Here is a 26954-nt window from a genome sequence, read left to right as displayed (position 1 = left end):
CCAATGAGGACGAAACCACTCTCAAATATCCTGAGTCATTTCATGGTAATGTTAAAAATTTAAGTAAAAGGATGAAAATGAAAATTAAAGAAAATGTCACTTTTACTTTAAGAATTTAACATTACTATGAATAGCATATCAATACTAGGGCCTAGACTTGATCATTAAGTTGCCCCACTCAAAAACTATTTGTTTCTTTCAAAAAAAATTGCATTTCGAACATTACTACAAAAAAAAAATGCAAAAAAGGCAAAACGCTCCCGAAAAGGCAGGGAGCGAAATTTTTTTTAGGGAGCGCGCTCCCGACCCGCTCCCGAGTCGCTCCCGCCCGGAGCGCGGATCGGGAGCGGGAGCGAGGGGGGGGGGGCGCTCCCCCGCAACACTGGGTGGACCGGTCCAGTCAACGGTTCCAGTTTTTAATACTATGGCACCATGCTAGCAGCCACATAATTAGTGGCATTATTTATTATGACTTGAACCACATTTTGCACACCAATCTCCCGGACGAACTCATCTAACAACTCACATATCAATGTTGCATCTTTCATATGTGTTGATGCATCCACTGATTTATTAAACATGGTACCTTTAGGACAATGTACCAATAAATTTAAAAGGGTCCTACCCTTCAAATCTATCCAACCAACATACATCACTGTGCATCTAGACACCTCCCATGTTTGCTTCAACTCTGCCAATCTAGAGTTGAAGTCCTACTTTTCTGCTTCAAGGATCAGCCCCAACAACTCCTTATTTGTAGCACTTTTATACGTTGGGCCCACAATAGCAACAGCATCACACATTAGCTGCCAAAATGGATTGTTTTTGGTGATGCAGAGAGGTAAGTCACTCCATAAAAGACACCTCATAACTCTATCTGCTTCTTGGTTCTCCTTTTTTTTAACAACTGATTTTATGGAAGGTTGTGCTCCATGTCCAGTTCGTGGAACAAAAAAGAATGACCTCCCACTCCCAATAACATCAACAAGTGACGTTGTGGAGCCCCTCCCACTACCCTCAACCTCAAACTCGGAAGAAGATATCCCGAAAGATCTACCTACACATTCAACCTTGTTTATTTCTACCTCTTCTTTCTTTCTGTCTTTTTCATCAATTGCTTCAAGAGCTTTTTGTATAAGCTCTACACTAGAAACCATATAAAGCCCAACATCATGTCCAGGGAGTCTAGCTAGATGGCATTTCAATTGCATGACCCCTTCTGTCATCTTGGTCCCACACAATTTGCATGATAGATTGCCCAATTTGTCTCACCATTAGGTTCCCCATACTCCCAAAATGGGTCCAAGGGCTTTGGCATATTTGTAGTGGATTAATGGACAGCGTCAAAATTCAAACCTAGGGCACCAAAAAAACAAAAAAAATGGCATTAAACCCTCATACACAAATAATAACCTTCATTTTAAAAAATAATGTTTTTACTACATTATTTGCAATGTAAAATGGCAAAAAGAGAACCCTTGCATTGGCTCATGGGCATGAACATCATAGCAAATGGACAAAAAACAAAGAAGCAAAATGTTGGTAGGCAAAGAAGCAAGCAAGCATAACCCTGAATCTATGAAAAAAATCATTAACATAGGTGTTTTTAAGAACATACTTGTTAATGGAAGAAATGACGTTTGTCTCACTGAAACTGAATCTTTGATCCACAAAAAAAAAATTGGTTGGTGATAATAATGGTTGTTTGATCCTTAATCCCTCCTTGAAAACCACCACAAAGCTCTTCAACCTTCCTTCCACAAGACTAACAAAGCAAATGAGCAAATAAAACTCAAAATTTTAGTTTTGTAGCCACGGCCTAGCTTGCCTAGTGATAAATTGCATTGTCGCGCAATATTTTGCTGAGATATCATCGATATCTCGGAAATATCGCAATATTTTCAAAGAGGAAAATATCGCAATATTTCCTCAATGATATCTCGTTTTGCCCAAAATATCGCGATATTTATGAAAATCAGTGATATCTCAATGGTAGTATTAACACTGGCTGCAACAAATACATCCCCAAATTATAGCTCACCATGGGTAACTATATAGTGATAGAGGACTTCTTTGTGGTGGATGTACCATACACTAATGTGGTGTTGGTTTGTCAATGGTTTTACTACATTGGGAAGTACACCACAGACCAACGGAACATGTAAATGGAGTTCAATGACCCTGTAGATGGTGAGGGTAGTTTTGAGGACCATGCATCAGTACCTGCCAAAGCTAGTTTCATCCAACCACATGGAGGCAGTCTTTAAGCGTGGCAATATTGAGTGGGAAGTAGAGTGTTTTATTATAGATAACAAGCAGCTAGAGCAGCCACAATAGCACTCAAACAACATTCAAGTATTACTTCGTAAACGTTAAAAAGTTTTTGCCAACATTCCTCCAGGTAGACCACCAGACAGAGGTTTTGAACATGTCATAAAGATTGAGGAGGGTGTGCAGGCAGTAATAACCACTCCTTGTTGCCATCCTAAGGTTTATAAAGACGAGATAGAGAAGGCATAAAGGAGTTGTTGAGGTTGGTGTGAAAATTTCTGAATCTACACATCAAAACTACAATCATTGGTTTATCATCTCCTACTATTTTTACATTCAACAAGTTATTTAATTATTTAAATACTGATGAAGAACATTACTGCAGACTACATTGTCATACAGATCACAAACTGAAATAGAACGAGACATACACACAAGGGACACCATTATTTTTGGACAAATGTCCCTGGAAAAACCCAATGCGGGAAAATCGATGCAACATATAGAGGGTTTGTATTATTAAGCAAGCAGAATCTGACTACAACAAGCTGGCCTCTCACACCGGCTAACCTTTCAGAGAAATATCGGCAGCAAGAAATACATACGAGGGTTTACCTCGTTCCTCAAGTCACAACTGATCCACTGAATGGCCAACTCTAGCAAGCACTGTGAAAATCCCAGCACAATCTGCTTTGTGTGGGCCAGCGTCTTGCCTCTGGGAGACTGCGTCACTTCTCTGCTAGATCAATTTGCTCTCAGGAGCTTCGACTTCAGCCCTCCCGGCTCAGAACATCGAACTGTTCAATTTTCTAAGTCTATCCGTTAGAAAATTAATCTGTATTCTGCTGGTTTATTTATTCTACTTGTAAATTTTGAACAAGTTATTTAAAACATATAAATAACGAAATAAACACAATACAGTCTTGACATCTACAAATCATCATTTGAAAGAAAACAAACACACAAGTGACATCGTTATTTTTGGACAAATGTCACCAGAAAAACCCAATGCAGGGAAACCGGTGCAGCTATTCTGAGGGTTTATTATTATGCAGTGTTTCCTTGAGTACCGCTGGGTGCCTAACCGACTCACTCGACAGAGAAAAAATACACCGCAGCAATACCTCTCTATTCGGAAACAAGTATTAAGAAAACTTGTCCCACAAAACCCTCTCCAGCGACTTTGAAGCTCTGTGCTGGCCCTTCTGGCCTCTGCGTCAGCCTCCTGCTACTCTGCGTTAGCCCTCTGAGGCACTGCGCAGCCTCTGGGACCCTCTGCGTCACTCCCTCTGCCCTCTGCGTGGATGACGCAGTCCCTCTTAGCTATGCGTTGTCTCTACTGGGCTCTGTGTGGCCTGCTCTGGCTGTTGCTTCTATGCTGTCTCTTGGTATTGTCTCTGCCTCTCTGTCCAGTACTCACTGCCCCTCGCTGTCGATCATTGATTTGACTTTGCTTAGCAACCCCACTCTAGCAAATCGAATGACTGATCACTCTGATGTGTTTTCCAACTGACCCTCAAGCCTCCTCTTATACTTTTCTCGTTGGTCCTTCAACGGTCGAGATTAAATCTCTAATCAACGACTAAGATTAGATTTGCCTTGATCCATGACTTATGGAACCTTCTAACCCAATTTTATATTAATACCCATTAATATTTTATTTTTCCTAAGTTTAGACTTAGGAACTCCATTAAAAATATTATATATTTTAATATCTTTCAAACCGGGTACAATCTGTCCAAACCATTTCTGGGTCTTGGAGATCTCATGTGCTTTAGCCTCTCCACCAATTTTCATGGCTAGAGCACATCCAATGCTACCCCAAATCAACACTCCCTCTTAGCGAGGATTGTGCTCTAGTAATACTCTACACTAAGCATCACTCTGATTATCCGGCACCGGTACCTGTGCTGATGCTAGGCCTCCCCGCCCAACATCCTCTGCACTGTTGCATCCTGTACTGCTGCCCATGGCCCTGCCACTGCCACTGCTGCATCTGTACGACAACTCCCTCTACATCTGTGTTGTTGTTGGTCCATCCTCCCAACACTGCATCTGCACTGCATCCCCCTCTCATCATGCTGCATCGTGCTACTGCACTGCAACTCAGTTACTAAGAAGTAAGTAACTAATCCACCCAACTTCTGACATCCCTGTCAGGCTAGAAACACTCCCGATGTTGAAGCTCCCTCTGCCGCTAACAAGTGCTCCCTCTATTGACCTCTGTGCTACTGCAACAACTCCCTGCATCTCGCACCATTGCACACCTCTTTGTGCCATCCTGCACTGGTGCAACACTCCCATGCCTCTCGCACTGTTGCAGCTTACTAGCCTTGCGTTGCCCGGGGACTCCTGCACTGTAGCACTCTCTGCTGCTTCATCCGCATCTGTCTCTACCGACATCCGCCAGTCCTGCTACTCTTTCTTCGAGGCTCTCGTAGCAAGGTATAATCCAAGAGGTTGGGTACCTCAAGGATCCTACCCGTCATCGCCTGTAGTCTATTGACTATAGCTCGATGTCTCCCCACCTTTTCTCTAGAGGTACATGAACACTCATGGCATAATCGTCATCCTCCTCGACTTCTTTCTCCGCCTTTGTTGGCGTTGCCTTAGAGTCAGACACCTCTCCCTTGTTCTTCTTCCTCAGACACTGGTTCGCATAAGGGGTCCAAATATTTTTTGAAGATTGATCTTCATTTTGGCTTATCATCAGATTCAGGTTTGGGAGCAAGACATCTTGAAGACAACTTTCAGGTGCCACTATGGGCACTACAAGTTTTTGGTTATGCCATTTGGGCTAACCAACGCTCCCGCGACTTTCCAATCTTGTATGAACCATGTGTTCAATAAGCAGTTGCGGAAGTACTTATTGGTCTTCTTCGATGACATATTGGTCTACAACAAGACATGGGAAGACCACTTGAGGCACTTGGATGAGGTGTTGGGGATTCTGGAGGAGAAGGAATTATATGCAAAGGAGTCCAAGTGTGAATTTGGCATGACAAAGATGCTCTACCTAGGGCATGTGATTGGTCATGATGGGGTTCAAGTGCATCAAGAGAAAATTTGGGCAATCATTGAGTGGCCCACCCCAAAGAATGTCACAAAATTGAAGAGCTTCCTTGGTCTCTGCACTTACTACAGGAAATTTGTTAAGGGGTTTTCGCAATTAACAGCTCCTCTTACAGACCTCACCAAGAAGGGAGCCTTCAGCTGGTCAGAAAAAGCACAGGAAACATTTGAGAGGATGAAGGAGGTGATGAGCACATGCCATGTGCTTGCTTTAAGAAATTTCACCCAGCCATTCATGCTAGAATGTGATGCTTCAAGGACAGGGATAGGAACAGTTCTTATACAGAATCAAACTTTCGCAAGCTCAGAGACCATGAGTTGCACTATTCAATCTATGACAAGGAGATGTTGGCCATAATGCATGCATTGGCAAAATTCAGGCAGTACTTAGTGGGGAACCAATTTAAGGTAAAAACATATCACAACGGCCTAAGGTTCCTCATGGAACAAAAAGAACTGAGTGAGAGGCAGCAGAAGTGGATAAGTAAGTTGCAGGCCTATGACTTCGAGATAGAGTACATCAAGGGCAAAAACAACATAGTGGTTGATGCTTTATCGAGAATGCCACCTACTTTCTCACTCATAGAGATGACAGAAGATTGGAGGTCGTTGTTGTTGGTGGAGTATTCGAAGAACAAATTTGCTTGTGAGATTCTCGAGGGGTTGATCCATGATGACAAGTACCGGGTTATGAATGACATTATTTACTACAAGGACCGGATCTATCTTGGGCCTGAGTCAAAACTCAAAGAGAGAATTATTTAGGCAGCTCACAGCTCACCCTTAGCTGGACATCCGAGAATTCTAAAGACCTACAAGAAGATTAGGGAGAGGTTCACTTGGAAAGGCCTCAAGATGGATGTGTTGAGATTTCTGAGGGAATGCAACACTTGCTAGCAAAACAAGACAGAACACACTCATCCAGCAAGTTTACTACAACCCATCCCCATCCTGAAGTAGAAATGGGACAGGGTTTCCATGGACTTTATCACTAGCTTACCTCTGGTGCACCATGCAAGGCAAAGATTGCTTACATGTGGTGATAGACCGGCTCATAAAATTTGCCCATTTCTTTGCCATACCATCAAAATATCTAGTTGCACAAGTGGTCAAGCTATTATTCGAGGAGGTCTTCAAATTACATGGGTTATCGAAGTCCATTGTCAGTGATAGGGATAGCAGGTTCATAGGCAGAATCTGGCAGGAGCTTTTCAAACTCGTGGGGACTAAGCTAACTACAAGTGCCAGCTACCACCCACATACTGAAGGGAAAATAGAGATAGTCAACAAGTGGTTGGAAGGCTATCTCAGGAATTACGTAACCGGCCAACAAAAGGCATGGGTGAAGTGGTTTCACATGGTAGAGCACTACTACAATGCCACTTACCACATGTCCATTAGCATGACTCCCTTCAAAGCATTATATGGGTATGATGCTCCAACATTTGCAGACATGATATTTGGGGACAGTCAGGCACCACTGGCCAAAGACTGGATTCAGGAGAGCCAAGACATTTTAAAAATCCTCAAGGATAATCTACATATGGCTCAGAATTAGCAGAAATTGTATGTAGACAAGCACAAGGTGGAGTGCAACTTTGAAGTGGGAGATATGGTGTACCTTCGTCTTCAACCCCACAAATAGTCATCATTGAAAACAAAAGGGGCAGAAAAGTTGAAACCCAGGTTCTATGGGCCATTCAAGATTTTGAGACGAGTAGGAGAAGTGGCCTATGAACTCGAGCTTCCAGAAGGATGTAAAATTCACAACGTCTTTCATGTCTCATGCCTCAAAAAGGCCTTGGGGCAACATGTTGTTATTTCCACAGAACTCCCACCATTGGATGAGGAAGGAGAATTGATCTTGGTTCCTGAAAAGATCCTAGATACAAGGGAGAGGAAGCTACGGAACAAGACAATAAAGGAGTACCTCGTAAAGAGGAAGGGTTTGACGGTGGAAGATGCTACTTAGAAAGGTGAACAGGTGCTCAAACATCCTGAATTGGAATTGCTTGAGGGCAAGCAATCCTGGGCGGGGAAGATTATAATGTCCCCAACCACTTAGGAAGTGTGTGACGGAGTCCACTATCCTAATGTGGTTCCCATAGGCTAAAACAAGGAAATATTTGATAAAGTGGACTTAAATTGCCTAAGGAAAACATTATAAAGTCTAAAAAGGAGAAAGGGTGATATTCCCTAGGCAAGTGAAAAGTCACTTTAACTTTATAAAGTGAAATATCATAAAGTGGCTTTATAAAATATTAATTTAATAAAAAGAAGGCAAAAAGGTGATCCTAAGTTTATAAAAGAAGGAAAATGAGGAGACTCTCCTCGTTGGTGCATTTCTAGTTTTGGAGAAAAGAACTCTTGGACAGTTTTCTTGGGGAGAAGCTTAGGGTTTTGGAACCCTAACCGCCATCACTGACTTCGGTGTTGAAACTAAACACCCTAGTTGGATTTGAGAGTGAGATCACACAAATTTCACCACTAAGCTTCAATGGAGAACAAGATTTGCAAGAAAAATTGAGGTACCCAGGTTTTAGAAGTTGATTTTATGAATTTATTGAGTATTTTCTATCTTATTCTTTTAGTTTGAAGAAGACCCATTAGATGCGTCGAACTCCTAGCCATGGGGGAATTGATTTGCTGAAGAAATGAGTAATAAAGAGGCTGGGATGTATTCCATACAATGGCTTATTCCAAGGACCGAGTCTATTAGTCTTTCACTGGCCGATTTGGATAAGAAAGTCGACCCAACTCTCTGCAGATGAATCTGGTTGAGTTCCTCTAGTTTTCTGAGTCGAATCCCTTGACAAGAAGAGGGTTTATCTTTATACTTCTCCTGGGACAAGTTCTAGCTAAAGTAGCACAAGTTTCACTGTTTAAGGAAGGATTAAGTTCTCCATTCGTGGCTGGGACTAATTCTGCAACCTTGAGGCCAAGTTTCCTTCTGTTTCTACTGAGCCGTGTTTCCCTCATTGGCCTGGACAAGTGCAGTTAGTGAATGGAACGATTTGTTATGGTTATGTGAATGAAACCCTTGTCGTGTCATTTGTTGCGCACTTAGGCTGGAGGCGGACGTGTTCTTCACTCAAAAACTGAGCCATTAGAGTACATACACAAGCAGATTGGTTACAGGACTGAAGGCAATGTTGAAAGGTGACATTCCCGTCTTACAAAAAGGTCGAATCCTTGGTTCCTCGAACATTCTGACTGATGTTCACAGTGAAATAAACTCTGATATATGTATACAAGTTACCGAGGGGCTGAAACACTCCTTCCAATCTTCTATTGTACCCAGGTTCCTCTAAACAATTTAACTTCCAATATGTTTGTACAGTGAATATAATGAGTCTGTTCTAGTTGATGTTTATTTTGATGAAAAACATATATCAGCTCTGTGTAATTTCCTGGGACATTAAATATATCAGTTGAATGCTTGGCAGGTCTTATTTTGGTTACATACTGCTCACTGTGTATATTTTCTGAAGTGGAATTCCTAGAGAACACCTATAGCAGAGTGTAGACTAACTGTTTGAAGAAATACTTCACTGAAACTCAAACTAAAAACTCGGAAATTTTAAATAAACACCAGAATTTTGTAAAGAGGGAATCTTGCATCTCTTTTGTGATGAGGTTCCAAAGACTCTTTGTAAGCAAAGCCTTTCTGAAAGTATGTATTTGTTTCAATCTCCAGCCCCCCTTGTTTTTGGGAAGAGCTATAGACTTCACCTAGCCCAAGGAATGCTATTACCATCTCCTCCAACCCTCCGTAAAAATGACAGCAAAGTATACAAACCTTTTACAAGACTCCCTTCGGAATCCAAGCCAGAGAATGCAATACACCGGTATGGCTTACAACATAGCCTTAACAAGAGTTAGTCTGCCTTCTCTAGAAAGCCACTTATTTCACTAGAAGTGTATCCTATTCTCTATCATGCCCAACAACCAACCACGGTCATCTTTTTTATAGCTATTTGGTTCAAGTATTAAACCTGGGTATTTGAAACCATTTTGGAGCTCAATGAAACAGTAAAGAAACCAGGCTTTTATTTGTGCCACTGTCTCCTCACTTATCTCTTTAAAAACAGACGGCTGATTTCTGAGCATTAACTTGCATAACAGTTGCTACACAATAGAGATTCAGAAGCTCCTGAATTTTCCTAGCTTCCCCTTCTGATCCATCCGAGAACAACAGAAATCATCAACCAATGACATGTGCATTAATAACACAGCAGAACCCACTAAGTCCTTTGAAACAGCCAATCCTTTAACCTCCATAATAGCTCCACTTAGCCTTCAGCAACCAACGATAAAAAGGCTGGGAGAAAGTGGACATCCTTGTTGCGTGAAATGCCCTAGTTTATAATAATGAAATAAACAAAAACACTTGAGAATTAACCAGAAATTGAACTAAAATCAAAATTTAAATACAAGTACTTACTTGGATATTCTGTTTGGATGATTCTGGCTATCGTTGTTCTTAATCTACTCCTGTTAGCAAACCGACCAAATCCACCTTGCCTATCTGGGTTTAACCTCTTGGGTTCCTAGATCCAGAGGACTTCGAAGTCAAAGTCCTCTGCCCCCGTGCCCAAAACTCCAAGAACAAAGGCTCATCTTTTTTTTTTCTTTTCAAATTTCCTGGACCTCCAGATCATTCCTCCAGTCTCACAGTGTTCTTTTTTCTCCCCCCATATATCCCTCCTTTGCCTTTCTTAAATAGAATTTCCCCCTGCCTCCAAACGGTGAATTCCCTTGTTCGAGGTTCCTCCAAAGAGGGATAAGGGATAAGGTTTAGTTTTAGATTGAGTCAGCATCTGCCACTTGGGTCAATGGTTGACAACAATCTTCTTCCTTTTTTATAAATATCTATATCTTATTTGTATTCATTGTTAAAACTCTTTGTGACTTTATATTATGCTCCTTTTTATTGCATAATATATATAATGGATTCTTTTTAGTTGGTTTAGTTTGTATATTATAATTTCTTCTTTTAGTTTATATTAATATATTTTATAATTCCTTCGTATATTTTATATAATATGTATTGTATTCAATTTATTTTTGTATTAAATATATTATATCCTCTTTTATATAATACATTGTCTTTCCTTTCTATTTTTTATATATATATATATATGGTGGTGGTACATACATTGTAATGTTCCAAAATAGGAAAAACAATGATATGCAAGCAAATAACAAATTTACACCACATAAAATTTTAAAACAATTTAGTAAACACCCAGAACAATCAGAAATATGGAAGCAGCTGAGCCATTTTATTATAACTGGTGCAAGAGTACAAATATATGGAAGGAATACACCTAGGCTTGCCTTTTTTGGCAAGCGGAGCAATACCTAGGTGAAGCAATGATAACCCAAAAATTGTCTCTGCGCTGCCCCAGCAAATATGCATTGTCTGCTACAAAGATATGGCTGAAAACCCCACCTCCGATGCTTAGAAAATTCTACAAATTTATTTCTGAGGTCCTTGTCAAAAACCCAGAAAAACCCAAAAATAGTTTGGCCTAGTTTTGACCTTCCAAAATCGACCCCCAAAAAGGCACTGCGCAATCCCCAACAATTTTACATTGTCTGTTGCAAAGATACGGTTGAAAACCCCACCTCCGATGCTCAGAAAATTCTGCAAATTTATATTTGGAGTCCTTGTCAAAAACCCAGAAAAACCCAAAAATGGTTTGGCCTAGTTTTGACCTTCCAAAATCGACCCCCAAAAGCCCTACGCTTTCCAATAGTTGTTGAAGCACACTGTCTGTCAAACCACCAGCAAAATCCTCCCCAGACACTCCTGAAATGTAGCAATCAACTCCACCAATACTTCCCTTATTTCTCCCAACAAGCAATAGCCCCAATGGCTGAAACTCTATCTCCCATGTATGCCCAGTTTCTCTCTTCTGCACTGGCCACAGAGTCTACAAAATCACTCATGAATATTGTTGCCACTTCCAGCCCTCAAACTCACCCAATAGCCAACAAATCTATTGAGCCTTCTTCTCCTAATTTCCCCGGCAATAACCCTCCAGAAGAATGTTGCAATGGCCACACTAGATCCACTACTGCGTCCTCCAGTAATACGCACTGCTGGGGTGAATGTTGGAATTTCTAAGTCTAACCGTTAGAAATCCTTCCTGTACTTTCTAATTTATTTCTTCCTACTTGTTCTGTTAATTAACAAGTTATTTACCATGTAAATACTGAAAATAAATACAAGTACAGTCTCAACACATACAGATCATCAACTGAAGGAAAAACAAGCACACAAGTGACACCGTTATTTTTGGACTAATGTCCCCGGAAAAACCCAATGCGGGAAAACCGGTGCAGCGATCTGAGGGTTTTATTATTAAGCAGTTTCAGAATACAATCTGGGTGCCAGAAATGGCTCACCCAACAGAGAATGCTCTCAGCAGTAGTACCTCTCAGTTGGAGACAGATATCAACCCCAATCTGCCCCACGAAATCTCCCAGCGTCAACCTCTAGGGTCTACGTCAGCCTCTCTAGCCCAGCGTCAGCCTCTCGGGGCTCTGCGTCAGCCTCTGGAGGCTCTGCGTCTCCCACGCTGGCCCTCCTCAAGCTCTGCGCAGCTCCTAGCTGCCTCTGTGTGGCCTCTGGATGCTTCTGTGTGACTTCTAGCTGGTTCTGCATCAACCCTCTCCCGGCTTCTGCGTTGATGCTCCCGGTACCTTCTCTGCCTCTCTGCTTTTGTATTCACTGCCCCTCAGTTGCAACTCTGATCACTCCTTTGTTTCCTCAGCAAGCCTTGCCCCAAAAAATCGAATTCTTGATCAACTCGGTGTATTCTCCAAGTGACCCTCAAGCCTCCTCATATATTTTCTCGTTGACATTTCAACGGCCAAGATTAAGTCCCTAATCAATGACTAAGATTAGATCTGGCTTGATTTCTGCGTCAACCCTCTCCCGGCGTCTGCGTTGATGCTCCCGGTACCCTCTCTACCTCTCTTCTTTTGTATTCACTGCCCCTCAGCTGCAACTCTGATCACTCCTTCGATTTCCTTAGCAAGCCCTGCCCCAAAAAATCAAATTCTTGATCAACTCGGTGTATTCTCCAAGTGACCCTCAAGCCTCCTCTTATACTTTTCTCGTTGACATTTCAATGGCCGAGATTAAATCCCTAATCAACAGCTAAGATTAGATCTGGCTTGATCCATGACTTTTGGACCATTCTAACTCATTTTTATATTAATTCACATTAATATTTTATTTTCCCTAAGTTTAGACTTAGGGATTCCATTAAAATTTATTAATTATTTTAATATCTCCCAAACTGGTTAGATTCTGCCCAAACCATTTCTAGGTATTGGAGATCTTATATGCTTTAGCCTCTCCACCAATTTTCGTAACTAGAGCACATCCGATGCTACCCCAAATCAACAGTGAACTAAATACAACTGCCGGAAATCTTTCTACAAATTTCCTCTGGATGATAATGGATGAACCTCTCTAGGATGGCACTCGAAGTCCCCTGAAGAAAGGGTGAGTTCTCTGCTTGGAAAACTCTTGCTAAACAATAAGTGACCTGGCTAAACAACTTGAGCAACAAAATCAAATTCGATAAGCCAAGAATGTCAAATGAAGTGTGTTGCCTTCATTTTATAACTTTCGCGGAGATTTCTTCCTGCCTTTTCTTCCCTCTCATGCATTTCGAATCATTGGCTTAGGGAGTGCGTATTTCTTATGTGGGTGGTCCCCACATATCATTAACAAAACAAAATAAAATAAAATTAACTTGCCTCTAACTCCTAAGTCTTCTATCAAAAATCAAATGGGCCTGTCTTCACCAAAATTGGCCCCAAAATGTAGAAATAAATCTTGTTCCAAAATAATTTAGGAAGGGACATTACATACATTAAGTACCTCACTCATTATATTTAGTATTTTGAGTTAGGTATTCACTTAGAACTTTCCAGAATTAATTTGTTTATCTTTCATTGGGTAATTTCATAATAAGTTAATATGTATACTAGCGCAGTACATTCGATGCATGCATATGTATCTATCATATGCATGCCTCGTATGAATGCTAATAATCATGTCCTATCCGTAATTCGAGATGGCCATTACATTGCGGTCCCTTGAGGGTTTAAGAAATCTGAACCTGCATCACTGACAAGCACAAGAAAAAGAAGCAGAAGAGATACATCCCATAATCCACTTTACCATAGGATAGCTAAAGCCCACATGTATCAAAATCGTTCTTAAATATAGCCAGGTTGTCCTGCCATAAGATTTGGAGATATCCAGAGTTTGAGAACGATAGCAAGCAAGCAGCCTGTTAGATCTGATAGTGTGAAGGTCTTTGTGAGCTGCCATAAGGCTTCATGAATTTGTCTACCAGCTAGAAATCAAAATTGTTGTAGTGAAATAACCTCTGAGAAAAACTCCTTTGAGCCTTACTGCTAATATCTTAGCAAATTTTTTATACTCACAATTACAAAATGATATGGGGCTATAATCATCAAAGGAATCTGGCTTGTCACATTTGGGCATAAGTGCAATAAAAGTATAACAATTAATATTTAATGATTGCAACAGATGTCCACCTCCAAACTCATCAAAAAGGAAATATCAACTAAGCAATGGTTGGCAGTCATTTGCATTAAGCATCTTACAGGTGTACACATCATAGAGGTGTAATGGTCCTATGATGCTAACATTGACTGTTGAGGTGTTACATTGTGGGATTGTGTGTGGTTAGCATTGTCATGAATTGCAAGTTGTTGCAATAGCAATAGATAGATCATCTTTTTCATCTTAGTCTAGACCAAAAAACAGATATCCTAACCCCATATTCCCAAAAATCAAAATGCTTCCTAGTCTACCCTAATAAATACTGGAATGGAACTGTAAATCTCGATAGAACTACTACAAATGCAAAATGCCTTTCTTGTACACATTTCCAATATTAAACTTCTTCTGACGGACAATGTCTGTTCTTAATCGATCAATGTTTTTTGATGTCCTACAATTACACATAAAATTAAAGGAAAATGTGCCCCAAAATCTTGAAAAAACTTAGGTCGATGTTTCTTATCACAAAACGACCAAAACCATGAAACATTAACCAACCACACGTAGCAATCAAACTTATTGCTTGCATATCATGCACAATAATGTAAATCAATAAATCAGGATGCTTCTGAGATTTAAACATAATTTTTCCAAAATACCTCAAACTCACTCACAAAATTCTCTAAACATCTCCACTAAGACTCATCTATAAGAGCTTTCAACTGCGACCGAAATGTTTGAATTTTATCCACCTTGATCGCCATTAGAAGTCGCATTGGCTTTACATCTTCTAGCTGCCAAAATATCAGCATCAACAATAACAATTAATAATTCCTCTCAAAGATAAGTTCAAACGCATATCCATTGAATAAAGAGAAAGCAAATCAAATGTGTACAGACTTTAAAAAGCAAATATTAGTGCCTGCTAACCAGAACTACTCTCCAGTTTTATAAATTTTATTGACGACTTACCAAAAAATTCTGAATAATAAATTATAAGATACTGCAAAGGAAGCCTAATCAATTAATGATAATTGGCTGTAGTGATGCTCATATGTTGCATTCTTGCCCATACACTTGAGCTCAGATGGGCAATCAGCTGAGCTCTGAGAACATAAGTACGATATCATGGAAAATGTTGTAGAAGCATTTAAACAACAGAAGCAACTTACCCTCAAATAAGTTTCCTTTACAGAATGCAAAAACACTATTTGTTTCCTTCACACCCCATATGACCAAAGCATGAACCAAGGATTGGGAGGATATTTCACAACATTTATATGATAATGAAACACAGTTTTGCACTCTGATTATAACTGAATAACAAAAGAACGAGATGCACATACTACTCTTCTGTTGTAACTTTTCACCAAGGTATCTTCAGTTTACATATAACTATATGACAACAATTGTCAATTCACTCTATCCAACTCTCTGAGTTGTGGGATGGAGTGATATCCTCCCCATCCAAATTCTATTCCCATAAGTGACAGTGTTGGGCTCATAATGAGCATATTGTTGCAACATCTTTGAGCCCTGTTGTTGACCTAGACTTGTGCCTTGAGGAATCTAGGGTTTACTGTAATGTTCATTTTTCTAGTGTTCCTTATGACATGGTTAGGATGGACATTCAGAGTTGGGGGCAGAGAGGTCACAGACGCAGATTGGTGTCATCAATGGACCCAAGGGCTTTTGGAGGGATTTTGAGGAGTTTCTATGAGATCTGATGGCATTCGCTTAGTATATTCCATCATCTGCATAGTTTTCCTTTTGTTCCGACGCATTCCGACAACTTTCAGAAAACATAGTTATTATTGGGCATGACTCAATTAAATTACGCTTAAGGTGGCATTCCGGAAGGAATACTTGACAGAACACCTTAGTGTAATGGCTCGTTGGAACCAGAACAAGAAGATCTACATGATGGGATGGTTAGATGTGAGTTCAGTGACCTGAGGAGACATGGTGGCCAATTTACCCTTTTCCCACATTTAAAAGAATATTTTAATTAAAATAAAAGAGGGAAAAGTGCTCCATGATTAAAATAATAATAAAATAGGAGGTTCTAGAGAGATCCATCAGATCTATAAAAGAGGAGGAGGAGGTCATTGGAGGACATCTTGGATTTGTGATTTCTTCTTGTGGAGAGGTTTGAGAACTCGGTTCTCTACTTCAGCAGTAGCCCCAAGACGAAAACCCTCGGGTGATCTTGGTGAGAGTGGACGAAAACCCACCTCATCTCCTTGGTGGATTCAGCCAAAATTCACAGGTGCAGTGATTGATTTCAGTTCAATTGTGAGACGGTCGGTTTCAGCATCAACGCAGATCAGATTGTCTATCTCAGCCACTTCAACTATATCATGATGTACACTCTTTCAGTTATTTATTATAACGAAAGCTGAGATTATTTCTGCTCATTGTGTTATTGAATTGCATGTACTCTACTTGTCATATTTTACAGGGAAAAGTTATGTGAATCGAATAGTAAATTTTATGGTGAAATTGGATTGAGTTAAATTTCTGCATAGTTAATCCAATATCCCGTTTGGGTTATTATAGTGGTATCAGAGCTGGTTCTCCTGCCAGCCTGAGGGTTTATTGTAGATCAGTTCGTGGATTATTGTTTTTTTAGGGTGGAAAAAAAAATACCCTCAAAGTAGTCATTACAACCATTTGATGTAGAAGACAATTTTATAAAGTGGGCAAGTATTACTTGGCAAAAATTACTTATGCTAACGGTCAAACTATAAAAAAAATGGGACTGAATAATTTTTATCAAAGTCCAAGAGTGGCCCAACTATTTTTTATTAAATTTTCAAGTGGGTGGCATATTACTTCGGACCAAATTGGTTTTTTTCAGGTTGAATCACTCATCACCAAAGGATGAGTTATGGTTGCATTCATCGGGATTTGCATCAAGTAAGCGCACATTCAATGTAGAGACCCAATTGTTGTGATTGTTTGGGCCGAGTTCCTTTTTTTTCAGTAGCTGAGAACATCCTTGGTAGAGTGAATTATGATTTCTACGTGTAGAAAAGCACGAAGGTCACGTTGCATGGGTGAGACATGCGGACTTAGGTTGTAACAACTTGAATGAGAGACCGTCCACCATCTGCGACTTGCCATTCACAAGCGTTGATATCCGCATGAAAAAAGGGGTTGTTCCATTCTCCATAACAATGATTGATCAATGGAAAGGGTTCGTGCCAGTACATGCAGGGGGATTCGAACAGCGCACGCTGGGAAGAAGATGAGCCACATGACATCTTGATCGGCCGACACAGATTTGTCAAAGAATATAGTTTTCATGGCTGGGGAAATAGTTTTGTTAATGCATTGATGCATCTAAGGCCAGAAAGAGGGGGGGTTACTACGCAAGTTTCCCTCGTGTTTCCTGATCAAACTGCTCATTGGAGCCGAGTAAGCAACCAATTACAGACTAGTTGATTGGGGCCGAAATTCTACAACAAAGTCATCACGTCAAGTTGATTAGGTATTGCACGACCAAAGTTGCCAAGTAAAAATCACGTGCGTGGGCAGAATTTGCATTGCCACGACGGGGTCGATTATTCCTTGGTTGAACGAAGCTTATTTTTGTGGAAGGGTCGTGTCCAGTTTAATGCATGAAGACAAATTTGAATTGGCCGACCCTGTAATACTTCACATGATCTGCTGCAGGTTGGGGCTTCGACTACGATCGTGGTCGCAACGTGACAGGGGAGAGTCAACGGAGGCATCGACAGAAGATCGTGGCCACTAAAGGAATACCAGCAACTCGTTAAGCGGTCACGGTGACAACAATCGAGGATGTTTTGATCATTGGTCAACAGAGGTGTAGCGAGTTGTCCCAGATTTCCACGAAAATTGTATACAGAGATAGAACTGGGTCTATCCATTGATATTGTTGGAAAATCGTGAGCCTAGAATTTTTGGGCACATATTTCATTGTTTTAGCAGACCAAGGTCAGCGTCGTCTTTGCATTACTGAAGATATCGTGTCTCAGTAGGAAGGCAGAATTTCTGAAGTGGAGATTCGAGCTAGAAGGAGGGACGCGGTCCTCCATAAACTTGTACCTATGTTGTCTCAAGCACGTAGGTCAGCATTGAGAACATAAGCTAATAACCCAGGTTCTCTTGTGCCATTTAAACTTGCCATTTATGTGGTTGATCTCAGTGTGGATTATATATATAGAGAGAGAGAGAGAGAAAGAGAGAGATAGATAGATAGATGTCGAAGGAAACGCTGCCCCAAGGGCATTCCAGCCAGGAACCGAAACGGAAACGCTGAAACACGTACTGTACAGCCTAGAAACTCATTTCCAGCCACACTGCCACGTTTCACATTGGGGAAACGTGGCCAGTGTGTCTGGAAACGAGTTTCCAAGCCGTACAACAGCGTTTCCACTTAAAGTTACAATTTTTCCTTTATTTATTTTTTTTCGCTTTTAATATTTGATTGAGCGAATAAAATATCTTGTGGATGCTTCTAGATGCCTCTCTCAAGTTATAAAAAGACTCTCGCCTCATTCCCTCATCACATGAATTGAGCAAGTCATTTCACTTGGAGATGGACGATTTTAGCAAGAAGAAATGAAGAAGAGAGCAGTGGTTTCAGCTAGGGCGTTTTCAATAGTGAGCAAAGGAGATTTCAGTAGCAGATTTAGAGTGCAGAGTTTTCAGCTACAGTATTCTTGGTTTTTGGCTCAGCTACAACCATATTTCTCGTCTTTTCTAGCATTTTGGGGTAGCTTCAGCTATAGAAAATTAATTTGGGTAAGAAACATTCATTTTCTTAGTTTTTTCCTACTATTTTTTCAATTTTTCGAGAGTTTATGCTTCCAAATATATGAAAAACGTTTTTTCTTCACAAATTTGTTTTTTTAATTTTTTCTGCAGCAATGGCTTCCAACCTAGGTGCAACTACAAATTCAAGCCCCAAGTCCAACCCAAGGGCTAAATATTATCCTCTTTGGAGGCATGTTCAAAAGCTTCAAAAATGTGGAGGTGGTGGCTCATGGGAATGGCAATGTAATCTTTGCAGTAATTCGTAAAAGGGCTCCTGCCCAAGAGTGAAGGCACATCTTTTGCATGGAGGAGGACAAGGGATTGCAAGTTGCACAAAAACAGCAGACCCATTGGCAAGGAGGGCATATCAAATAGAGCAAGATGGGGTGGATGGAATTAAAAGAAGGCAAGATGAGCTTAGTCAAGCTACTCCTCAAGCTCCACCTAACATTGAGCCAAGGATTGTAGATAAAGCAAGGAAGAGGTGAGTCAGTGCCACTCAACAACATAAATAACCAACATCCAAAAATACCAGAGGGGCATCCGCTTCAATTCAGGATAGCAGAATTGCTAAATTGGTGAATGTGCAAGTGAGAAAAGAAACTGATTCCAGAGTGGCTAGGTGCATCTATGCATGTGGTATCCCATTCAATGTTGTTCGCTCTCCTTATTGGCAAGATATGATAAGGGAAATTAACAAAGCTCCTCAAGGGTACAAGGGGCCCAACTATGAGAAAGTCAGAACTCAGCTTCTCAAAAATGAGAAGGAGCTTGTGGAGGATATCTTATCACCAATTCGTTCTTCCTGGAGTAGCTCTGGGGTTACCATAGTCTCAGATGGATGGACAAATACAAGGTGCAGACCATTGATAAATATCATTGCCACTTCCCCCAAAGGAGCAATGTTTTTAAAGGCGGAAGACTGCTCAAGAGAGGTAAAAGATGCACAGTTCATTGTTGATGTTATTATAAAATCTATTGAACAAATAGGGCCTAACAGGGTGGTGCAAGTTATCATGGATAATGCACTAGTTTGAAAAGTTGCAAGTTTAATTATTGAGGGGAGGTATGACCACATCTTTTGGACACCATGCATTGTCCATAATCTGAATCTGATCTTACAGGAGATCGAAAAAAAGTTCCATGGATAAAGGAAATCACAAGGGAAGCAAGGGAGATTGTTAAATTCATCACCAACCACCACCAATCTCAAGCAAAATTTCGAGAGTACTCCAAATTGGAGTTGTTAAAAGTTGTTGAGACAAGATATGCCTCAAACTTCCTGATGTTGCGTCGCCTTGTTGAGGTTAAGCAAGCATTAGTTTCTATGGTGGTGAGTCAACTTTGGGTTGAGTGGAGACAAGCAAATTCAGAGCGGAGATATATGGTGCATAAATTGTGCCTTGATGAGGATTGGTGGAGCAAGATAGGTTTCTTGCTAAAGTTCACAACCCCTGCTTTTGAGCTTCTTTGGAATGCTGACACTGACCAACCTTTCTTAGGAGATGTATATGATGGCATGGATTCCATGGTTGAGAAAACTATGGAAATCATTTCACAAGAGTCTCCACAGCTTTTGTTTGTTGATGATCATTTTGTTGATTTAGTCAAGAGAATCAGTGTTGATAGGTGGACCAATTTCAACACTCCATTGCACACTTTAGCACATGCCTTGAACCCCAAATTTTATTATGAGGAGCTTATTGCTCAAAGCAATGGGAAGAGGAAGGCACCCCATAAGGATAGAGAGGTGACTAATGGGGTGAAAAAAGCCCTTATGAGAATATTTCCATCTCATCTACACAGGGAGGTAAAGGAAGAATTTGCTAGTTTTGCTGCAAAATGAGATGATTATTCAGATATATCAGCTTTGGAGGAGAGAAGCACCACGAATCCAATTAGGTGGTGGATCTTGTCATGGAGCAAATGGTGTACATTTGCAAAAACTTGCCATTCGTGTTCTTTCACAAGTGGCAAGCTCTTCATCAGCAGAAAGGAATTGGAGCACCTATGGTTTTATTCATTCTGTGAGGCGCAATAGGTTGGGCTCACAGAAGGTAGAGGATCTTGTTTATGTGCACTCCAACCTTCACCTTGCATCTCGTAGGGGTCCACAATATAGCAGTGGTCCTTCTAAAGAATGGTATGTGGATCCAGAAAGTCCTAATTTGGATCTCTCTCTTGCTGCTCTGAATATTGAGGTCCAACCTAGAAGTGGAATTGGCCCATCATCTTCTTCAGCACCACCATCCACTGTTGAGCATGCTTCTGCTCCTATTTTTTATGAGGATTATGATGATGAGGATTAGTCTTTTGTCTTTATAGTACTTGCAACCTCATAGTTTTTATTGTACTTGCAGCCTCATATATATAATAAAGGTTGATTTTGGATATTTCGATATTGTTATTTTCATTATGTGATCATTCATGAGTAAATGTGATGTAAATTTAATCATAATGTTTAAATTTTAAATGTAATAAATAATAATGTATCATGTATGCTTTATAATTGCACATAACATTTCTTAAATGTCCTAAATTCAAATATATATATATATATATATATATCGCATTTCCCCATTTCCAAAATTTGGGGGGTCACGTTTCATACTCGTGCCTGTTTCAGAAACTCGTACCCGTTTCCCCGTTTTGTGCAACATATATATATATATATATATATATATATATTTCAGATCTGTACTATGTACCTGTTTAAGGAGACACCCATATAGTATGCTGCAATAAATGTTCATAACAGTGAGGTGCTTTTCGGTGAATGGTGTGAATTTGGGGATTAATAATAACTTGGGTAGAGGGTTGAAATTTGGTTGCCACTGTGTGTTTTCTCAAGATTAAAAACAACCAGAACCTTAGTGCTCACTCATTACATTTCATGAAGCCTCTCGCTGCGGAACCTCATTAAAATATGAGATCTCATTGACCATCTTGTGTTATTTTCTAGTGGGAATTTCTGAGAATGAGTTTGGTATTGTTGTTGACAAAGGTTTGAGATTTAATTACTACAACCATTCATCTCCTGTAGCTGAATCCTATATGATACCTTGTTGGACCTTGTATTGAGTCAAAATTTCCATTGTAATAGTCAAATGTCCAGTCTTGCATTACTGTAGTTGTCTTGTGTGCCACTATTGCCATAAGCCTTGTAACAATGGAGTATTTAAAACATCTCATGCACCAACACAACAGTCCCTCAATGGGCTGCAATATAGATCAGAAAACAAAATTGGCCAACAAACCTTTCTCGAAAGAGATCCATGCCATTCTTAACCATGAGCAGCCAAGAGATTTGTAGAAGGAGCCAAAGATTGGATACAAAATCCTTGCAATTGGAACAAATTTAAAACACATGAAGGTCACATGGAAAGTCCTTTTCAAACTGGATGAACTGGATGCACTCCTCTCTGAGGTGAACCAGTTAGAAGGGAAAAAACTAATTTGGGCTCTAAACAAGCTATGCTTTCTCTCATACAACACAAGTTCTTAGAGGAACCTTGTGAAGGGGTTAAACTTCCAGTTGCATATTGTCTCAGTAACATCATGAGACTCACTGCCCCTATAGCTCCTTACAATGATGATGTTATGAGGAGAGTTTTCAAACTGATAGTAGAGACTTTCCAGGACTTGGACAATAGTGCAGGCTCTACTTTTGGGGAAAAGCTTGAGGTTCTAAAAATCATGGCCACAGTTAGAGCATATGACATCATGCTTGATTTGGGGTGTGATGACTTGATCTAGCAGATGTTCCAATGTTTCTCTAACATTAAGAAACGTCACCTTGACACGGTCAAAGCAAACATGTTGTCCATTTTGTCTTCAGTTATGGGAGATCGTGATGACATTTGCAGGGAGTTGCGAGCCAAATTGTTGACCATTTGGAGGAGAGAACAGTTGGTTTCACATGTTGCTTATGAATTAGCCGAAAGGTTGGTTGAGAAAAACATTGGGCTATTCAGGAGACAGTTGACTAAAGAGGAGTTGCTCAGGTTTGGTGGATCATGCAGCAAGAATGAGCTGAGGAGGAAGGGTCTTTGCTTCATTAGCAAGGGACCTTGGGGACCTAATCACTCATGCTTGAGTGACACTAAGGAGATGATAGAGGTAGAGCACAAGGAGATTTTTTCTGACTCTCAAGGTGAGGATTCTTCTTTGGATGAGTCCATGGGTTCATTCAAGGATGCCTTTGAGGAGCATGAGTCATGTGGAGTTGTTGACAGTATGCCAGATTTATATTCGGGTGTGTATGGTGAGCAGTCAGTGGACCCTATGGGAGACATTCAGGATGATGAGTCACCAGTGATGGTTCAGCATGAGCAGCATATGGTGGAGCATGAGTCGGTTGAGGAGGATGATGTGCACAATATGCATGATGAGCCTTTTGGGGAGAGCCAGTTGGAGGTTCATATTGAGCCCATGATGGAGGAGGATGAGCAGACACCCTTGGGGCCAACCATTGGAGGGGAGCAGGCAGATGTGCAGGTAGCCACTAGGGAGGTAGTGTTTGCAGATATTGGTCATCAGGAGGCGTTGGGACCTGACAGGACAGTTTTGCAGGTGACGAGTAGACCAGAGGAGTATGGAGCTTTCAGACATATGAGAGAGGATCTTCTAGAGATGGTGGTGCACCCATCTTTGGGCCTACCCACTGATGAGGTGCCGATAGGTGCAGTGGCAGCCAGCAGAGCTACAGTGTTTCTAGGCAACAACCCTCTCCAGGAGTACATAGACAGGGCATGCAGCACAGTTTGACCACTCATACCCATTGTAGGGAGAGAGGTAGGGTTCTCCCAATGGATATTGTTGATTGACCAAGTAGAGCAGCATGAGTTGAGCGTGGACCAGCACCAACATAGTAAACTTGTTCCTTACACCGGAGTCCATGCCTTAGATCAGCCGGAAATCATGAGTTGGTATCCTTTTGATGGAGTATCAACCTTAGTCCGGGGCACAGTACAGTAGGGGCGCTTAGACAAGGGGGTTACTACATGTTTCAGTGGGCGGTGGGATGTGGACTGACAGTTCGTTAGTATTTCAGTAGCACTACCCAACATCAGCAGAGTGGGGTTGACCTTGGCCTATGCCAGAGGCGGGATTGGAGAGAGTTGATGAGTTGGCATTCGCTTTATGGAGCAGTAGCTATAGCCGGAGACAAAACATAGCCTGAACCATGGGACTTGGGCGATGATTGGCCATGGTGGCATTGGGATCTAGGAGGATTGGTTGATGACAGGTATAGTCAAAGATCAATTTGGGATCTAGGCATTGAGGGGTCCATTCATGATGGGTTGACACAAAGGCAAGGCATCACCCAGTGGTTCATATGGGATCCGAGCATTGGGCCTCAATTGCGTTAGGCCACCAAAAAGGTCCACAGGTTTGGATTGCTTGAGGGCAAGCAATCTTGGGGCGGGAGGATTTGTAATGTTACTTTTTCTGGTGTTCCTTCTGACATGGTTAGGATAGACTTTTAGAGTTGGGGGCAGACAAGTCATAGGCGCAGGTTGGTGTCATCAGCAGAACCAGGGGCTTTTAGAGGGGTTTTGAGGAGTTTCTATGAGGTCTGATGGCATTCACTTGGTATATTCCATCATCCGCATAGTTTTCCTTTCATTCTGGCGCATTCCGAAAACTTTCAGAAAACAGAGTTATTATTGGGCCTGACTCAATTAAATTACGCTTAAGGTGGTATTCCGAGAGGAATACTTGACAAAACACCTTAGTGTAATAGCTCGTTGGAACTGGAACAAGAATATCTACATGATGGGGTGGTTAGATGTGAGCTTTAATGACCTAAGGAGACATGGTGGCCAATTTACCCTTTTCCCGCATTTAAAATAATATTTTAAAAGTGCTCCATGATTAAAATAATAATAAAATAGGAGGTTCTAGAGGGGTCCATCAAATCTATAAAAGAGGAGGCCATTGGAGGACATCTTGGATTTGTGATTTCTTCTTGTGGAGAGGTTTGAGAACTCGGTTCAGTAGCCCCAGGACGGAAACCCTCGTGTGATCTTGGTGAGAGTGGACGGAAACCCACCTCATATCCTTGGTGGATTCAGCGAGAATTCATAGGTGCAGTGATTGACTTCAGTTCAGTTGTGGGACAGTCGGTTTCAGCATCACAACAGATCAGTTTTGTAGATCAGATTGTATATCTTAGCCACTTCAACTATATCATCATATACACTCTTTCATGTTGAAATTTGTTACTGAAGGACAGGTGGTTCCCTAAGGCTTTGATCTTTGGCCTAGGGAAAAGTGTCCAAAAGAATTTAATTTTTCTCCTAAAGTGACTTTATAATTTTTATAAAGTCAAATCTAATTTAAAAGTGACTTTAAGTGATAAAGTTACTAAAGTCTAATTTTAAAGTGACTTTAATAAAGTCAATGTAAAATTAGAAAGGAAAAGTGACTTTGGAAATAAATGACTAAGTGGGTCTTTATTAAAGTGGGGTGAATTAAAAAATAGAAAATGAGATTTAAATGAGCATTTAATCTCAACCCTAGATCTCAATCTATTTCAGCCATTGGATTTAGGGATTCCCCAAAAGTCACTTAGGGTTAGATTAAAGGAGGAAAAGGTCATTCATTCTTTCATGAGCAGATTGAGAGAAGGAGAGCAAGAGAGCAAGGGAGATTTCTGGACAGTGAGGAGAAGGAGGCAGCAGCTTGGCACACATTCCAAGGCAACGTTTCAGCAAGTTTGTACAGCTGAGTTAGCACACAGTGAAAAGCAGGTTTTGGGCACGATTTTCTAGAAAGGTCGTACAACAGTTTTGGTTCAGATTCCAAGGAGACCATACAGCAAGTTAGCACAGAAATTGAGCAGAAAATCTGAAGTTTGCTGGCACATTTTTCAAGGGAGGCCGTACAGCAAGTGGTTGTACCTTGGCACACTTTTCTAGGCAGAAATCCATACAGCCGTACTGTTGTTTTCTGCATAGAAATCGAGGAAAACTGTACAGCAACATTTATGGCAGCATGCACGCTTTTCTAGGCAGTCCGTACAGCAGCATTTAAGGCTGAAATTTGGGCACAAAAATCGAGGAGGCCGTACAGCATTTATTGCTGTTCTGTTTTGTTGTTTGCAAGTTTTTCCAGTTGGCTGTGAGGCACGGAAAATGAGATAAGTTGTAAAAGTTTGCTTGCTGATTTTTTTGCTGAATATTTCTCTTACTGTAAAAGCATTTTTCAGAAATAAGAAGAAGCTTTCGAACTGGTTTTCCCCAAGAGTTGTAAGGGGTTTTTCCAGGGTCACCTTGACCAAAAATCACTGTGTGTAAATGTGTTAAATGGCTGTTTGTATGTGCTGATATTTATTTCTGCATTTTCCAACATTCTGTTATATTTCCAGAATTTGTGTTTTCAGCGAAATTTATTTTCCTGTTGTTGAATGTATGGATATGGGAAAGGGCATTTAACTATTTTGGAGAAATAAGGTGAAACTGAAAACCGGGGTGGGAAATAAGAAATTTCTACATGATATCGGAGCTTGAGTGCTGAAATGCAGCTTGGGACAGCAAGGAGGAAAATTACAGGCTGCTGATTTTTCACTCAGAAAATTCCAGCAAGCGGATTTTTCACAAACAGCAATTTTATCTTTACTACAGCAGTGCTATTTTTCAGTTTTAGGACAGCAGGATGTCATTGGGATTGAGGGTGGAGGATAGGTTGGATGGGCATACCAATTACAGCGTTTGGAAGGAGAGAATGCAGAGTATCTTTGAGGAGGACAGCAGACAGACAGTCAGGAGTTCAAGCTTCTGATGATGATGAGGAGGAGTTTCATTCTCCAATGGGAGAAGTACGCTCAGGGAAGAGGAAGCCCAAGTGGCTTCAGGACACCTTGAGAGATGCCACATCTGTTTCTGAGCCTAAGAGGCCGGTCAAAGAGAGTAGACCACCTGAGAGGTTTTGTAGCTATATGGCAATGGCTACCAGCATCCTTGACTCTGAGCCTTCTAACTATGAGGAGGCAGCTGGCCAGCAGGTCTGGAGAGAGGCCATGCAAGAGGAGTATTCTTCTATCATGAAGAATGATGTTTGGGAGGTGGTGCCGAGGCCTGAGGGCAAATCCGTGGTTACTTCCAAATGGCTTTACAAGGTAAAGCATGCTGCAGATGGCAGCATTGAAAAATTCAAAGCAAGGTTTGTGGCTAGAGGGTTCTCCCAGGTAGAGGGAGTTGATTATGAGAAGACCTTCGTTCTCGTGGCTCGATATACTTCGATCCGCTCCATTATATTAATAGCA

The 26954-nt window shown here is 40.9% G+C and overlaps 1 protein-coding gene across 4 annotated transcripts in view; it reads right to left on the bottom strand.

Annotated features, from left to right (window-relative positions):
- LOC149191458 (protein BCCIP homolog) overlaps window positions 1–26954 on the bottom strand; it is a 219306-nt gene that overhangs the window by 33278 nt on the left and 159074 nt on the right. For 3 of the 4 annotated variants that reach the window (XM_089404277.1, XM_089404276.1, XM_089404279.1), the window contains exon 8: window positions 14560–14694. In XM_089404277.1, coding sequence (XP_089260403.1) covers window positions 14596–14694 — 99 coding nt within the window. In that variant the 3' untranslated portion in view covers window positions 14560–14595. The remainder of the gene's footprint in view (window positions 1–14559; window positions 14695–26954) is intronic. The other variant, XM_089404278.1, reaches the window with a different exon arrangement.

Source organism: Pinus tabuliformis, chromosome 2_2, assembly GCF_031772625.1.
Source record: "Pinus tabuliformis cultivar Carrire ecotype Pingquan chromosome 2_2, CPIR1, whole genome shotgun sequence".
NCBI lineage: Eukaryota > Viridiplantae > Streptophyta > Pinopsida > Pinales > Pinaceae > Pinus > Pinus tabuliformis.
The sequence above is the reverse complement of the archived record's forward strand: the minus strand, read 5'-3'. Positions and strand labels throughout refer to the sequence as shown.